This window comes from Entelurus aequoreus, linkage group LG27, assembly GCF_033978785.1.
Source record: "Entelurus aequoreus isolate RoL-2023_Sb linkage group LG27, RoL_Eaeq_v1.1, whole genome shotgun sequence".
Taxonomy (NCBI): Eukaryota; Metazoa; Chordata; class Actinopteri; order Syngnathiformes; family Syngnathidae; genus Entelurus; species Entelurus aequoreus.
The window spans coordinates 10,636,782-10,653,157 of record NC_084757.1 but is presented as its reverse complement, the minus strand read 5'-3'; the positions used below and the strand labels follow the sequence as shown (position 1 = coordinate 10,653,157).

The 16,376-nt window shown below is 41.0% G+C and overlaps 1 protein-coding gene across 3 annotated transcripts in view; it reads left to right on the top strand.

Annotated features, from left to right (window-relative positions):
• Positions 1-151: 151 nt before the first annotated feature.
• Positions 152-16,376, top strand: part of pfas (phosphoribosylformylglycinamidine synthase) — a 33,804-nt gene continuing 17,579 nt past the window's right edge. Inside the window, exons 1-17 of one of the 3 annotated variants that reach the window (XM_062038625.1) lie at positions 152-344; positions 683-749; positions 2,920-3,039; positions 4,952-5,087; positions 7,030-7,135; positions 7,378-7,564; positions 8,575-8,680; positions 8,745-8,885; positions 8,954-9,078; positions 12,268-12,396; positions 12,461-12,598; positions 12,673-12,801; positions 14,878-14,951; positions 15,038-15,194; positions 15,267-15,328; positions 15,392-15,553; positions 15,636-15,872. In XM_062038625.1, the coding sequence (XP_061894609.1) occupies positions 2,922-3,039; positions 4,952-5,087; positions 7,030-7,135; positions 7,378-7,564; positions 8,575-8,680; positions 8,745-8,885; positions 8,954-9,078; positions 12,268-12,396; positions 12,461-12,598; positions 12,673-12,801; positions 14,878-14,951; positions 15,038-15,194; positions 15,267-15,328; positions 15,392-15,553; positions 15,636-15,872 (2,007 nt within the window). In that variant the 5' untranslated portion in view covers positions 152-344; positions 683-749; positions 2,920-2,921. The remainder of the gene's footprint in view (positions 345-682; positions 750-2,919; positions 3,040-4,951; positions 5,088-7,029; positions 7,136-7,377; positions 7,565-8,574; positions 8,681-8,744; positions 8,886-8,953; positions 9,079-12,267; positions 12,397-12,460; positions 12,599-12,672; positions 12,802-14,877; positions 14,952-15,037; positions 15,195-15,266; positions 15,329-15,391; positions 15,554-15,635; positions 15,873-16,376) is intronic. The other 2 variants (XM_062038626.1, XM_062038627.1) reach the window with 2 other exon arrangements.

Genomic DNA, 16,376 nt, shown 5'->3' with positions numbered 1-16,376 from the left:
CCTAATATGAGTTCAAGAATCACAAGATTTGTGTTACTTCCGCCCTCCCTTGCTGAGATAGATATTGCGCATGCGCATGCGCACACGATCGAGCGCCTTCCACATGCTGTTAGTCCCATAGGGTTAGTCCATCCTCCCTTACTGAGATAGATGCCGCGCATGCGCACACGATCAAGCGCCTTCCTCATGCTGCTAGTTAGTCCATCCTCCACGCTGCTGTCACCGCTACGGATAAAACGTTCATTTTCTTGAGGCGAGAACTCCCGCCTTGGACTCTCGGAGTGAACGTCGTCCCAACTTTGAAAATCCCGGAAGAAACGTTTTTACTGCGGACGCTTCCACACGTAAGTTGGCTAACTTTTCTTATTTTGTTTGTAACTAGCTAGCCTGCTAACTCACGGAACAAGTGTTTTAGCTAGTTTAGCTTCTGCCGTAAACAATGACACAAACACGTGTTTTTCATTTGAAAAAATAAAGCCAACAGGGCTTTAGTTTGTTTTGGGTGTCGTTGCTGAAACGTAAATATGATGTGGAATTGTGTGAATGTGCGTTTAGCTTGGTGCTGTTTGTGTGGTATTACTTTTTGTTGTGGGTTTTTTCTGCAATACTTTTCTAATGGCGTCTGTGTGACATTAAGAATCAATCACAAAGCGCCTGACCCAACTGTGTGTCTTTTTTGCAGGTCACACACAATCAAGAGACTCTCCTAACTAATGTGTGTGTGTGTGAGAGATTGCTGATGCTATAAGGTTGTCAGACTCTTCCAATTATAAGTCATGCATGAATACACACTCACTCTTGGCTTGCACAAAGATGTTTTACTGACTGACTAAAAAGGGGGAACAAATCCACAATCTCATCCATTTTCCAGACCGCTAGTCCTATCCCAGCTGACCTTTTCCGGGGTAAGGGTTAAACCCTTACCCTAAGTAATAGGAAATAAGTGCAGGTGAGAAAAGAAACCCAAAAAGGGCTTGTGTGGATTGAGTCTAGGTGTGTGTGTGTGAGGAAGTATAGGGCCACATAAGTTGAGATGTCCAATAATGGCTTTTTTGCCGATATGCGCGATATGTCGCGAGGTTTGTCTCTGTGCGATATAGAAAATGACTATCGTGATATTCGAGTATGCGTTCTCAACGCAGTTGCTTTTAGCTGCTGGCATTACACTACAGGCTCTTCTCGCTCTTTCCTGTGTCTCCTTCTCACAGACAGCAAGCGCAGCTTCTACACTCGTCACATACTGTCACGTCATACGTTACATACGTATACGCCCTCCTTGAGCAGAGAGGTAGCAGCATGGCTAACGTTAGCTGTGATGCTAGCGGTAATACGAGCGAAAGAAGGTGCTAATCTGGTAACAAATGAAGGAATAATTAATTCCCCCAAAAAACAGCAGGGGCTCCATCGCCTGGCGGTGGTTTGGCTTCAAGTGGGAATATGTCGAGCAGACAACCATAATTTGTCAAGTGTGGGGCGAAAGCGTTGCTATAAAAAGTAGCATTACTGCTAATATGTAGCATCATTTGAAAAGTCACCTGCCAGAGAATGAAGAGTGCTTACTCCGCATGTCAACATCTCCGTTCGGTGCCACACGCCCACACCATCAAAATGCCGAGGCAAACATTTCCAGATCAACACCGTATGAAAAAAATAGGGATTTTTTTAGTTGTGATTTCCTTCTCTGCATGAAAGTTTTAAAGTAGCATATATTATGCAGTATGAAGAATGTTTTAATGTAGACACATAGAATCATCATACTGCTGTGATTATATGCATCAAGTGTGGGGGGGGGGAGGGTGTAAATTGTAGCGTCCCGGAAGAGTTAGTGCTGCAAGTAGGGCTGGGCGATATGGCCTTTTTTTAATATCTCGATATTTTTAGGCCATATCGCGATACACCATATATATCTCGATATTTTGCCTTAGCCTTGAATGAACACTTGATACATAAAATCACAGCAGTATGATGATTCTATGTGTCTACATTAAAACATTCTTGTTCATACTGCATTAATATATGCTTATTTTAAACTTTCATGCAGAGAGGGAAATCACAACTAAGTCAATTTACCAAAACTGTATTTATTAAACAGTTATTAAGCAGTGGCACAAACATTCATGTCATTTCCAAAACAGAAAGTGCAAAATTGTCAGAGTCATTTTAAAAGTCGACTAATTTTGATTCCTCCAATAAAAATCTTAGAACTCTGTTTACAGTATGTTTTGTTTCCGCCTGTCAATCACAGGCCACATACTGTATACACAACCATTCATTCTCACATTCACACCGACAGCATGGACAATTTAGAGTCACCATTTAGCCTAATTTGCATGTGTTGTGGATGATGGGAGAGCAGACAAATTCCAGATCCTAATTCCCAATGTGGAATGAGGTTAGGTTACTTTATTAGTATCCGAAGGTAAACTTGTTTTGCAGCCAGCAAGATCATGGACATCCATTTAAACATACAGAGAAAGTAACATTTTAGATATGCAATACAAAGACCTACGCCATAACAATAATTAAAACATTTGCCAAGATCACAAAATAGTATATGTACTCAAAGTTCCCCATAAAAGGATAAAATATATAAAAGGCCAATCAGATAAGATTTGGTACAAGCCAGAATAAAACGCCATAATATAGGAATATATTGCACTCAAATAAATACAGACAAAAACAGGTGCTAAAGCTTATTGAGTTCTGTGATGGCAGCTGGGACAAAACTCCATCTGTACTGTTTTGTTTGGCCTCTTGGGGCTAAAAATCTCTGTCCAGATGGGAAAAGGTTTTTAGTCCCAAGAGGGAAAACAAAACAGAATATGTGGAGTCTCGATTATAAACAAAAGAATGACAATGTACCGTAATTGTAAAGGTGTACATGTAATGTTTATTTCCTTTCCATTTTCTACCCATCAGCCATGGCTGTGATCAGGTTCTACGGTGATGAGGTGAAGGGGCGGAGCATCCAGCGGGCGGCCAAGCTCTTCCCCCAGCTGTCAATCACCACTGAGCTTTGCTACAACGTAGAGCTGACGGGTAAGTGTTGCGTCAGTGTTTCCCACAGGACTTAAATCTATTTGATGATGTCATCTGATTTACATAATTAGCTTTTTAAGGGGGAGGGAGACAGAAAATGTGGAGGTGGTTTGATCAATACCTATTAGTTTGCAAAAGTGTTCAATAAATGCCTAAAAAAAGGAAAGAATATCTATAGTGTTCTAGATACTAAATTGCTTAGTTGGCGACACTGATCACCTCTGCTACGTTTTTTTATTCTCTGGCGGACTAGGTGCGTATAAGCCGTAAGAAGCAGAGTTTCGATGACATCTACTGTACTTGTAACAACAAGCTACATTCACATACAGTCCCGTTATAATGTGTTTATTAGTAAGGGGGAAAAAGATAGTGTACTTGTGATGGTCTAAATCAGGGGTCACCAACCTTTTTGAAACCAAGAGCTACTTCTTGGGTACTGATTAATGCGAAGGGCTACCAGTTTGATACACACTTAAATAAATTGCCAGAAATAGCCAATTTGCTCAATTTACCTTTAACTCTATGTTATTATTAATAATTAATGATATTTACACTTAATTAATCGGTTTAAAAGAGGAGAAAACACGAAAAAAATGACAATTAAATTTTGAAACATAGTTTATCTTCAATTTCCACTCTTTAAAATTCAAAATTCAACCGAAAAAAAAAGAAGAGAAAAACTAGCTAATTCGAATCTTTTTGAAAAATTTTTAAAAATAATTTATGGAACATTAAATGATAAATGGGTTGTACTTGTATAGCGCTTTTCTACCTTCAAGGTACTCAAAGCGCTTTGACACTATTTCCACATTTACCCATTCACACACACATTCACACACTGATGGCGGGAGCTGCCATGCAAGGCGCTAACCAGCAGCCATCAGAGGCAAAGGGTGAAGTGTCTTGCCCAAGGACACAACGGACGTGACTAGGAAGGTAGAAGGTGGGAATTGAACCCCAGTAACCAACAACACTCCGATTGCTGGCACAGCCACTCTACCAACTTCGCCACGCCGTCCCTAACATCATTAGTAATTTTTCCTGATTAAGATTAATTTTAGAATTTTGATGACATGTTTTAAATAGGTTAAAATCCAATCTGCACTTTGTTAGAATATATAACAAATTAGACCAAGCTATATTTCTAACAAAGACAAATCATTATTTCTTCTAGATTATCCAGAACAAAAATTTTAAAAGAAATTCAAAAGACTTTGAAATAAGATTTAAATTTGATTCTACAGATTTTCCAGAATTTTTTTTTTGAATTTTAATCATCATAAGTTTGAAGAAATATTTCACAAATATTCTTCGTCGAAAAAACAGAAGCTAAAATGAAGAATGAAATTAAAATGTATTTATTATTCTTTACAATAAAAGAAATAAATTTACTTGAACATTGATTTAAATTGTCAGGAAATAAGAGGAAGGAATTTAAAAGGTAAAAATGTATGTGTTTAAAAATCCTAAAATCATTTTTAAGGTTGTATTTTTTCTTTAAAATTGTCTTTCTGAAAGTTATAACAAGCAAATTAAAAAAATTAATGAATTTATTTAAACAAGTGAAGACCAAGTCTTTCAAATATTTTCTTGGATTTTCAAATTCTATTTGAGTTTTGTCTCTCTTAGAATTAAAAATGTCGGGCAAAGCGAGACCAGCTTGCTAGTAAATAAATAAAAATTAAAAAATAGAGGCAGCTCACTGGTAAGTGCTGCTATTTGAGCTATTTTTAGAACAGGCCAGCGGGCTACTCATCTGGTCCTTACGGGCTACCTGGTGCCCGCGGGCACTGCGTTGGTGACCCCTGGTCTAAATTCTTCCTGGCTGGCAGCCACAAAAAAATAAATGTAAGGGAAACTCTGTACCCGACATCAACAATGATTTTAAAGAATATCTCCTGTTGCTCTGTAGGCCGCGACAGTCTCAGCGAAGAACACAAGGAGGTTCTTCTCTGGCTGTTCCGACCCCCACTGCAGGCAGAACCGCTCTCTGAAACCACAAAACTCAAAGAGGCCGACGGCACCAAACTGGTGGAGATTGGACCAAGGTACATGTCCTCCGTTCTTGCTGTTGAGGTCTTTAATTATATATTTTCTCCTGTCGCCTTTTTTGTGCGTGTGTAACTTCCTGTATACTCTTGTGTTCCCATTATTTTTGTCAGAAATTCACACAAATAATTTTTAAAAAGACAGAAAATCCATCCATCCATCCATCCATTTTCTACCGGTTATTCCCTTCGGGGTCGCGGGGGGTGCTGGAGCCTATCTCAGCTAGTATTTTTTAAATACCCTTTACGAGTTGAACATAAAAGAATAACATTGCTTTGTTTTCATGCAGATATGTTATGATCCAGATTGCAAGTTGGGCTGCAGTCTTAGATTTCACATGGAAAAATGTAACTGAATATGTGCACATGCAGTGTCAGTCTGGTGTCATCAGATACAGTTGTAATTTGCTCTCTTAAAGGGGAACTGCACTTTTTGGGAATTTTGCCTATCATTCAAAATCTTTGTGAGTAAATCACACACATCTTTTTTTTTTCATGCATTCTAACTCGTAAATAAACGCTAGCAAGAGGTGACAAACAAGGGAAGTAATGGAATTTGATCTATTCCTGGTATAAAGCACTCTTGAAAAACCTCCAATGTTTTTATACATGCTGCAATAAATATATGTAATGTAGTAACATTCATAATAACATGTAGTATTAACTGTATTTTGCCTATTTTAAGCTTACGGCAGCGCATTAGTTTCACAATACGCATCATATTGTTGATTTCCTTCAACAACTACTACTACTAATCATGGCAGACTTCATGGGAGACAATAACGATCTTTGGAAAAAATTATATTCCAGAACCTTATATTTTCGAGCCTGAATACAAGGAGGATGAGCTACAAGTTTAAGAAGCTGTGTGATAAACAGATGCAGCTTTAGTGAAACACTAAGCATCATGTAGCAGTATTGCTAAGTACTAAATAAGAAATATCAACTACCAACATAATAAAACACTTACTGTACAATGTCTGCTGTCACTGGGATGCAGATGGATGGGATGTTTATATCTTTCATCAAGACTTGTGTTCCCCGTTTAGATGATGAATTAATTACAATCCTCACTCCTCAAGTAAAAAAAAAATGTGACCGCAAACGGGTCTAATTGAATGTGAAAGTTGAAGAACTTTTCATCTTATTGCCACAGCCTTCTACCATACAAGTGAGAGGCATGATTTATAATCTAGAATGAACTTTTACCAACTCAGAGGCGATGCAGCAGCTCTCTGTCAATAGCTGCAGTAGCCAGTTACGGCTAAAAGTAGTTCCTCTGTGTTGGCGCTTAAAATAACAATTTTGCTAATACTTGTTAATGCAATATGCAAGTCACGGCATGTAAATAGAGTTTTGTTGGCGGTTTTTGGATTTATGAGCACAATAGAGGACTCCCATTAGCTTCATTGTTAGCCATCTCGTACTTGCCGTATATTATAAACTAGAATCCCTCAAAAAAGGAAAAACAATATGTGTTGATCGGCAATATTCCCCAAAAAACTGTAGTACATTTTTTTTACCGGCTCAAATTTAATTAAATAAACATCCAATAAAGTAAAAGAATATCAAATACATTCATAAAATCATGATCAAAATGTTTTTTTTGTTGGGGACGGCGTGGCGAAGTTGGTAGAGTGGCCGTGCCAGCAATCGGAGGGTTGCTGGTTACTGGGGTTCAATCCCCACCTTCTACCATCCTAGTCACGTCCGTTGTGTCCTTGGGCAAGACACTTCACCCTTGCTCCTGATGGCTGCTGGTAGCGCCTTGCAATGCAGCTCCCTCCATCAGTGTGTGAATGTGTGTGTGAATGGATGAATGTGGAAATACTGTCAAAGCGCTTTGAGTACCTTAAAGGTAGAAAAGCGCTATACAAGTATAACCCATTTATCATTTATATTTATTTAGTTTTTTAGTGAATTTTTCTCACATGCTCTTTAGGCTGAACTTCTCCACAGCGTGGTCCACCAACGCTGTGTCCATCTGCCAGAGTGCCGGTCTCAAGGACGTGACACGAGTGGAGCTGTCTCGAAGGTTTCTTATCAAGGCAAGGACACGCAAATAATAATGTCCTGGATTACATATATCATCATTAATACTATTGTTGTTGTTAGTAGTGGAAAAAAGTTGTAGAAGAAACAACGAAGGTGAAGATTATTAAATTTGCCTCTTTAACTGAATTAAATGGGGAAAAAAAGCCCTACTTAAAACCTATTTACTCTTACTGTATCAAAATAAATAGACTGTATTGTTTGTTTGCGCCCTGTTACTTCTCTGGTTTTCCTCCAGCCGAAGGACGCCACCAGCATGGGCAACGTGAAGAAGCTGATTAGCTTCCTGCACGACAGCATGACCGAGTGCATCTATGAGCGACCCATCTCCTCCTTTGCCGTGGACGTTAAACCGCAGCCCGTCTTTGAAGTGGACATCCTGGGAAAAGGGCGGGAAGCGTTGGAAAAGGCCAACGACGAGCTGGGTAAAATGCCTTTCTTTAATTTTTTTCTTGCTTTTTTTCTTTTTTAATCTCAACTCCTACCTTTTTTTTTTCCTATTTTTTCTCTTCATGCTTTTTTCAGTCTTGCTGCTCTCTGTTTCCTGGTGGAGGTAATAAGGTCACCTGACCCGTTAACATTATTACTGAGCTGCTTCAAGTCACAGGACTGCCATGATGCTTCTAATTATCTTGCATGTGTGTGACACAACTGTGACAATGATAATTATACTGGACTCACTGCTCTAAGTTTATGCTCAGTTTTGATTCGTATACAAGGTATTTTTTCTTTTTTTTTTTAGCAGGGGTCACGTTCCAAACCCCTGCAAAAAAACGCATATAATGCAAGCAGGCATAAAAAGCTCTAAAGATGCCTATTTGTGATACTCTAAACCCCACATGCCTCCCATAGTTAATAAATACACGTTTAAATCAATTTTAAACATTAGGGAAACCGGGTCAGGTCAGGAGATCTTGGTTGGAAAAAATCTAGAGATTCACGATAAATATTAGACTGATGTTTATTGGGCTGATATGAGGAATTATGAGATCACATCGAGACATTAGATAAAAATAGCTCCGATAACCGATCAAAAAAAATGTTCCCCTATCCCTGCTGTGCTGTAGGTGGGTTAGGGTAAGCAAATTAAGCGCTCCTTTTTCTTCTACATGCATGCTCTAAGCCTAGGGGTGTCCAAAGTAAGGCCCGCAGGTAATTTTTTATCGGCCCTCTGCATATTTTAAAAATAATAATGCATAAAAAAGTGGATAAAAGAGCAAACAGATGTAATGTAATGAGTTTTACTATAAAACTGTCATTGCTGAAAAGACAGATCTGAAGTTGATGTGAAAATAATATATATTGATATGTGACTTATTTTTAACACTTATGAGTTGGGGGCTTTTTTGGTCCCATTTAAACTGTGTAAATGTTCTTCCTGCCTGCATGAATCATGGTTGCCAGTAAGGGTGTTTCACGTGTCTCTGTCACTTAGGTCTGGCCTTTGACTCCTGGGATCTGGACTTCTACACCTCCATGTTCCAGAGGATTCAAAGGAATCCCACCAGTGTGGAATGTTTTGACCTGGCCCAGTCCAACAGGTACCACTGACTAAATTAGTTTTTTTGTGTGTTTATTTAAGAAATGCACATTTTGGTGTCACAGCGAGCACAGTCGTCACTGGTTCTTTCGAGGCCGCGTGGTGATCGACGGCCAGGAGCAAGAGGAGACCCTCTTCAGGCTCATCATGGACACGCAGAAGCACAGCAACCAGAACAACGTCATCAAGTTCAGCGACAACAGCAGGTAGGACAAAAACCGACATGCTAAATGTAAACCGTTATAAAGGGACAACGTTGTGTGTGTGTGTGTAGTGGTATCAAAGGACTGGAGCTGGAGTTCATGTACCCCAAAGATACATCCCAAGCCAGTCCATATGAGACACGTCGCTCTCTCCGACATGTCATCTTCACTGCTGAGACGCACAACTTCCCAACAGGTGAGAACACTTTACAATTTCCTGCGTTATAACTACCAGAAACCGCTACTTTTTTCCTACTTTTTAAACCCTGGGGCTTATAAGCTGGTGCAGCTAATTTACAGTTTTTTCTTCGCTGACAACCTTAATGAAAATAGTTTTTTTTTAAAGATACACTGAGGTGTTTCATTGTTTGTGCCATGGCGCCATCTGTTGAAAGAGTTTGCTCACTGCAGGTGCTGCAGTGTCTTTCTATTTAGTGCTTTAAACCGGAAGTAGAGTGCCGTTCAGTCTTCTGCCAGTCCATAGTGGTTGTACTCTTATGGATTCTTCATTCACAACTCCAAGCAACGTTGATAAGTTTTACAATATAACTAAAACTGTTTATACTTACTAAACGGTCCCATGTGTGATGTCTGTATGAGTGTTGTCATGCATATTTGCACATGCTATCGTAATGTAGTAACGCCAGCGTCTGTGTTCAATCAATCAATCAATCAAAGTTTACTTATATAGCCCTATATCATGAGTGTCTCAAAGGGCTGCACAAGCCACAACGACAGATCCCAAATCAGGGCAAGGAAAAACTCAACCCAATGGGCTACAATGAGAAACCTTGGAGGGGGCCGCAGATGTGGGGACCCCCACCACCCGGGCGACCGGTGCAATGGACGTCGAGTGGATCTAGTTAATAGTGTGCGAGTCCAGTCCATAGTGGATCTAACATAATAGTGAGAGTCCAGTCCATGGTGGGGCCAGCAGGAGATCATCTTGAATGGATACAAGTCAGCAGTGCAGAGACGTCCCCAACTGATGCACAGATGAGTGGTCCACCCCGACTTTGAACATCTAGCGCTTCATCTGTGGTCACCTAATCTGTGCCCCCCTCCCTCTCCTTCATGGAGAGGGGAGCAGAGCAGAAAAGAGACGGCAGATCAACTAGTCTAAAAAGGGGGTCTATTTAAAGGCCTACTGAAATGAATTTTTTTTATTTAAACGGGGATAGCAGATCTATTCTATGTGTCATACTTGATCATTTCGCGATATTGCCATATTTTTGCTGAAAGGATTTAGTATAGAACAACGACGATAAAGATTGCAACTTTTGGTATCTGATAAAAAAAAAGGCTTGCCCCTACCGGAAGTAGCGTGACGTAGTCAGTTGAACATATACGCAAAGTTCCCTATTGTTTACAATGATGGCCGCATGAAGTGAGAGAGATTCGGACCGAGAAAGCGACAATTTCCCCATTAATTTGAGCGAGGATGAAAGATTTGTGGATGAGTAAAGTGCAAGTGAAGGACTAGTGGGGAGTTGAAGCTATTCAGATAGGGAAGATGCTGTGAGAGCCGGGGGTGACCTGATATTCAGCTGGGAATGACTACGACAGTAAATAAACACAAGACATATATATACTCTATTAGCCACATCACAACCAGGCTTATATTTAATATGCCACAAATTAATCCTGCATAAAAACACCTGCGTGTTTGTTACGCTAGCTCCTAGCTCCTCTGCTAGCTCCTAGCTCCATAGAACACGCCAATACAATTCAAACACCTGATCAACACACACAATCACTCAGCCCAAAAGACCGTTCACCTAACCCAAGGTTCATAAAGCTTATATATTTTTAAAAAGTTACGTACCGGTACGTGACGCGCACATACGGTTAAGCTATCAAATGTTTAGCAGCCAAGGCTGCATACTCACGGTACCTGATATTCAGCTGGGAATGACTACAACAGTAAATAAACACAAGACATATATATACTCTATTAGCCACAACACAACCAGGCTTATATTTAATATGCCACAAATTAATCCTGCATAAAAACACCTGCGTGTTTGTTATGCTAGCTCCTAGCTCCTATGCTAGCTTCTAGCTCCATAGAACACGCCAATACAATTCAAACACCTGATCAACACACACAATCACTCAGCCCAAAAGACCGTTCACCTAACCCAAGGTTCATAAAGCTTATATATTTTAAAAAAGTTACGTACATACGCAAAAAAAAGTTGCGCACATACGGTCAAGCGATCAAATGTTTAGAAGCCAAAGCTGCATACTCACAGTAGCACGTCTGCGTCTTTGTCATCCAAATCAAAGTAATCCTGGTAAGAGTCTGTGTTGTCCCAGTTCTCTACAGGCGTCTGTGTATCGAAGTCAAAAGTCCTCCTGGTTAGAGTCTCTGTTATCCGAGTTCTTCCATCTTGACTGCATCTTTCGGGAATGTAAACAAAGAAGCGCCGGCTGTGTACTGTTGTTGCTGACTTCGTTCGAAAAATACGTCCATTTCGCACCGACAACTTTCTTCTTTGCTTGCTCAGCTTCTTTCTCCATAATGCAATGAACATGATTGCAACAGATTCACGAACACAGATGTCCAGAATACTGTGGAATTATGAAATGAAAACAGAGCTTTTTCGTATTGGCTTCAATGTGGAAGGCATACCCGTGTTCGCCGGGCTACGTCACGCGCATACGTCATCCTCAGAGGCGTTTCGAACCGGAAGTTTAGCGGCAAATTTAAAATGTCACTTTATAAGTTAACCCGGCCGTATTGGCATGTGTTATAATGTTAAGATTTCATCATTGATATATAAACTATCAGACTGCGTGGTCGGTAGTAGTGGGTTTCAGTAGGCCTTTAAAGGCTAGTGTATACAAATGAGTTTTAAGATGGGACTTAAATGCTTCTACTGGGGTAGCATCTCTAACTGTTACCGGGAGGGCATTCCTGAGTACTGGAGCCCCAATAGAAAACGTTCTATAGCCCGCAGACTTTTTTTGGTTGTATTGTTAGTATTATTTACTTTTAATGGCATTCTTTTTGTATTGTTTCAGTTTCACAAATTTCTCAGTAAGCTCACCAAGACGTCATCGTGAAGTTATTGAGTCTGTTTAGCTGATTGAAGAGTTAGCTTCCGCAGCTCGTGGGTCCATGATGATTACTTTTGTTTTGTTTAATCAGCCGTTTTACTGCTGTTACAGATACAATTAAGGTATGTAAACTAACATTTACAGAATCTTTCTGTGAATAGTTCATTTAACAACGTATAAATCTGCGGTTTACAGTCCAGTGTAACGTATGGAATATTTTTTTTCCCCCTATAATTTAATGGATGCCGCTAATATACCGGTGCGCTCTATAGTCAGCAAAATACGTGGGACACTTAAAAATGACTTCTAACTCCACTTTCAGGGGTCGCTCCGTTCAGCGGTGCTACCACGGGAACCGGGGGCCGCATCCGTGATGTCCAGAGTGCGGGGCGAGGAGGCCATGTCATCGCTGGCACCGCAGGATACTGCTTTGGCAACCTGCACATACCAGGTCCAAAAACACACCTGGGTTTTCAAGGAGGAACTGGTTTAACACCTGCTGGTGTCCCCTTTAGGTTATGTCCTCCCCTGGGAGTGTGAAGGAGACGGTTGGGAGTACCCCACCAGCTTCGCACCCCCGCTGCAGGTGGCCATTGAGGCCAGCGATGGCGCCTCTGACTACGGCAACAAGTTTGGTGAACCTGTGCTATCAGGTGGGGAGACACTGCTGCACACACTACAGCACAAAAAAACGCAACAGAACCCAAACTCATGTTTTATGTGCTAGGATTTGCCCGTTCTTTTGGCATGCGGCTGCCCAGCGGGGAGCGGCGAGAGTGGATCAAGCCCATCATGTTCAGTGGTGGTCTCGGCTCGATTGAGGATGCACATGTGAAGAAAGAGCTGCCGGAGACTGGTAATGTCTTACATTTGTGACTTCATTTGACAATTTGCAACCTTTACACGGATGCCTTTCCAATGTATTTTAAGCATTATACCTGGCCTTTAACTGCTTTTAGCACGTAATGATGTAACTATGCCCGTGTATACACTCAGTCATTAGCTTTGTGTGTTGTCCGCTAATGATAGCGATTTGTTATAATTAAATGTATAATCTATCGTCTATCTACTGTAACATGACTGACTTGTTAGCTGCTTCTCTGGGACTGTTTTTGTATGTGTGGACAGTAGCGAGTGACAAGACTGAACACCTTTATTCAATCGATTTGGTAATTGTGAAACATATTAATGGTAATTTGAATTTGAACAATTGAATTCCCTAGGAGATGGTCAGAGACACTTCCACGTGCATACTGGAAGTTGCTCTTTGTGGTGTTTAATGTGTGTTTGTTTCACTGTAATATTTGTGTTTGGACCATTCTTTATAGTGGGATTCAAGATTGCTGTAATATATTTAACTATTAGCTGCCTAATCTGTCGATTATTACTTTGATTAATAATCGGATAAAAGAGACAAACTAAATTTCTATCCTTTCCAGTATTTTATTGAAAAAAAACAGCATGCTGGCACCATACTTATTTTGATTATTGTTTCTCAGCTGTTTGTACATGTTGCAGTTTATAAATAAAGGTTTATAAAAAAAATAAAAATTTGCCTCTGCGCATGCGCATAGCATAGATCCAACGAATCGATGACTAAATGAATCGCCAACTATTTTTATAATCGAATTTAATCGATTAGTTGTTGCAGCCCTAGTCACATCACAGTTCTACAACCGTGAATAATATATGCATATAAATGTATAAGGATTTGCCTCATGATATTGTCACACAATTGCTTATGTATTTTATTATTCATTTTTATGTACACTGTAGAGAAAAAAAATCTATATTTTGCGATTAAAAACTGTCCGCGCAGTCCGCAGAATTTTATAGTAAAATTTATGTTGGTTTTTTTACGGCCTATTAAAGTAAGCAAAACAAAAACTGTAAAATTTTGCAGACTGAGACACCAGGGTTTTCTTTAATGGAAAATCTACAGTTTTTACAATGTACTGTAAATGTAAAAATGGTACAACTTTTTTTTTTTACAGTAAAATTTGACCGTAAATTCTATTTAAATTTTTACAGTGTATAATTTGATGAATAACATGCTTTGAAATCATAAGTCAAGCAAGTATTTGAGTACCTGTTTTCATTTTAACCCAAAAAAAAGGAATGTATGATGACATATAATTTTTTGCATCATTAGATACTGTTATAGTTTAAAACAGTTTACAATATGTATATTTTTTTCTGTCAAAATGGAGATAGATGGTAAAGAACTTTATTGAGGCTTATTATTTCCAGGCTTTTGCGCAACATATAAAAGGATGTGACAGCCCAAATCTGGTCCCCGGGCTTTGAGTTTGATAGCTGTGCATTAAACTATGATTTTAAGTAGAGAGCCACAAAATATGGGCCTGTGGGCTGCAAATGGGCCACAAGTTTGAGATCCCTGCGCTAGCTATTGCCATAAAGGGTTAAATCACCAAAAATGATTCCCGGGCGCGGCCACCGCTGCTGCTCACTGCTCCCCTCACCTCCCAGAGGGCGATCAAGGGTGATGGGTCAAATGCAGAGAATAATTTTGCCACACCTAGTGTGTGTGACAATCATTGGTACTTTAACTTTAAAGTGGTAAGTTGGCAACCCTCTGTGGCAGGTGCTTCGAGGTGTTACAAGCTATTATGGTGCCATCTACTATACGGAGTTGGAACAACAAGCTGAACAGTTTTATTATAATTCTGCTAAGTGAGGAAAACGGTTAGAGCCAAATTTATTCCTGGTGTTCTGCCACAAATAAAATAATTTATGGGAAAGTGGTACTGTACTGTAAGACAACAGGCCATGTTCTGTCATGTTTCATTTTGTCTGTAGAATTTCTAGTAATAAAGCAAACAAATGATCCCCAGACTGCACTTTGAACACGCATGCATTAGCTTGTGCAGGTGACAGCATTTTTTTTCACACTGATCATTCATCAAATCAGGGATGGAAGTGGTGAAGATCGGAGGCCCCGTGTACAGAATCGGCGTGGGAGGAGGAGCAGCTTCCTCTGTTCAAGTATGGCCACTAAAGCCACACGTGTGATCATTACTGGCACCTGATGCAGCAACATCACTACTTCCATGCATGTTTGGTCCCCGCAGGTGCAAGGCGACAACTCCAGCGACCGAGACCTGGGCGCCGTGCAGAGAGGAGACGCCGAGATGGAGCAGAAGATGAACCGGGCGCTGCGGGCGTGCCTGGAACGAAGCGACGGAAACCCCATCTGCAGCATACATGACCAGGGAGCCGGAGGCAACGGTGGGAGGACTGCCGAGTGGTGTGTGAACATTCGAATGATGAAACACACTCAAGACCGCTTTTTATGTGCAGGCAACGTTCTGAAGGAGCTGAGCGAGCCTGCTGGGGCTGTGATCTACTGCAGCAGGTTCCAGGTGCGTGGTGAAATGGCAGGATTTGTTTTTAACCTCATGCTAGCAAACGCTCTGTTGTTCTAGAAAGGCGACCCCACACTGAGCGTGCTGGAGCTGTGGGGGGCGGAATATCAGGAGAGCAACGCGCTGCTGCTCGGCCCGGCAGACAGGTCCTTCCTGGAGAGGGTGTGTCAGCGGGAGAAATGTCCCGTGGATTTTGTGGGGAACATCACCGGCGACGGCAGGGTGCGTTTCTGCCCGACTCGAGTTCATCCGTCCTAAACTTTGCCTTTCAGTAGTCAAGTGGTTTTCTTTTCTTCTCCCTCAGATCGTGCTGGTTGACGACCAAGATAGAGGTCACGACCAGGCCAGCAGAGAGCGCCATCCTGTGGACCTGCAGCTGGAGTGGGTCCTGGGAAAGATGCCCCAGAAGGAGTTCAAGATGGAGCGGTTGGCGCCGACCCATCGACCCCTGGTTCTTCCTGCCGGGCTGACGGTCAAAGACGCCCTTGAGAGAGTGTTACGTTTGCCTGCTGTGGCATCCAAACGTTATCTGACCAACAAGGTTTGTTTACTACACAACACCTTAAGGCAGCTACAGTACTTCAATCTGATTTTATTACCCCCAACCACACATTGTAACCTTGCTTATACTGCACATACATTCCATTCATACAGTAAATTTAAAAAATAGGGGCCTAGCTCGGTTGGTAGAGCGGCCGTGCCAGCAACTTGAGGGTTGCAGGTTCGATCCCCGCTTCCGCCATCCTAGTCACTGCCGTTGTGTCCTTGGGCAAGACACTTTACCCACCTGCTCCCAGTGCCACCCACACTGGTTTAAATGTAACTTAGATATTGGGTTTCACAATGTAAAGCGCTTTGAGTCACTTGAGAAAAAGCGCTATATAAATGTAATTCACTTCACTTCACTTCACTTCTGGGTTGATATCAGCAAAAAAAGAAGCATCAAATGGTATCGGCCTGCATCTAAAACAGGGGTGTCGAACTAATTTTAGCTCAGGGGCCGCATGGAGGAAAATCTGTGCATACGGACTATTAAAATCATGGC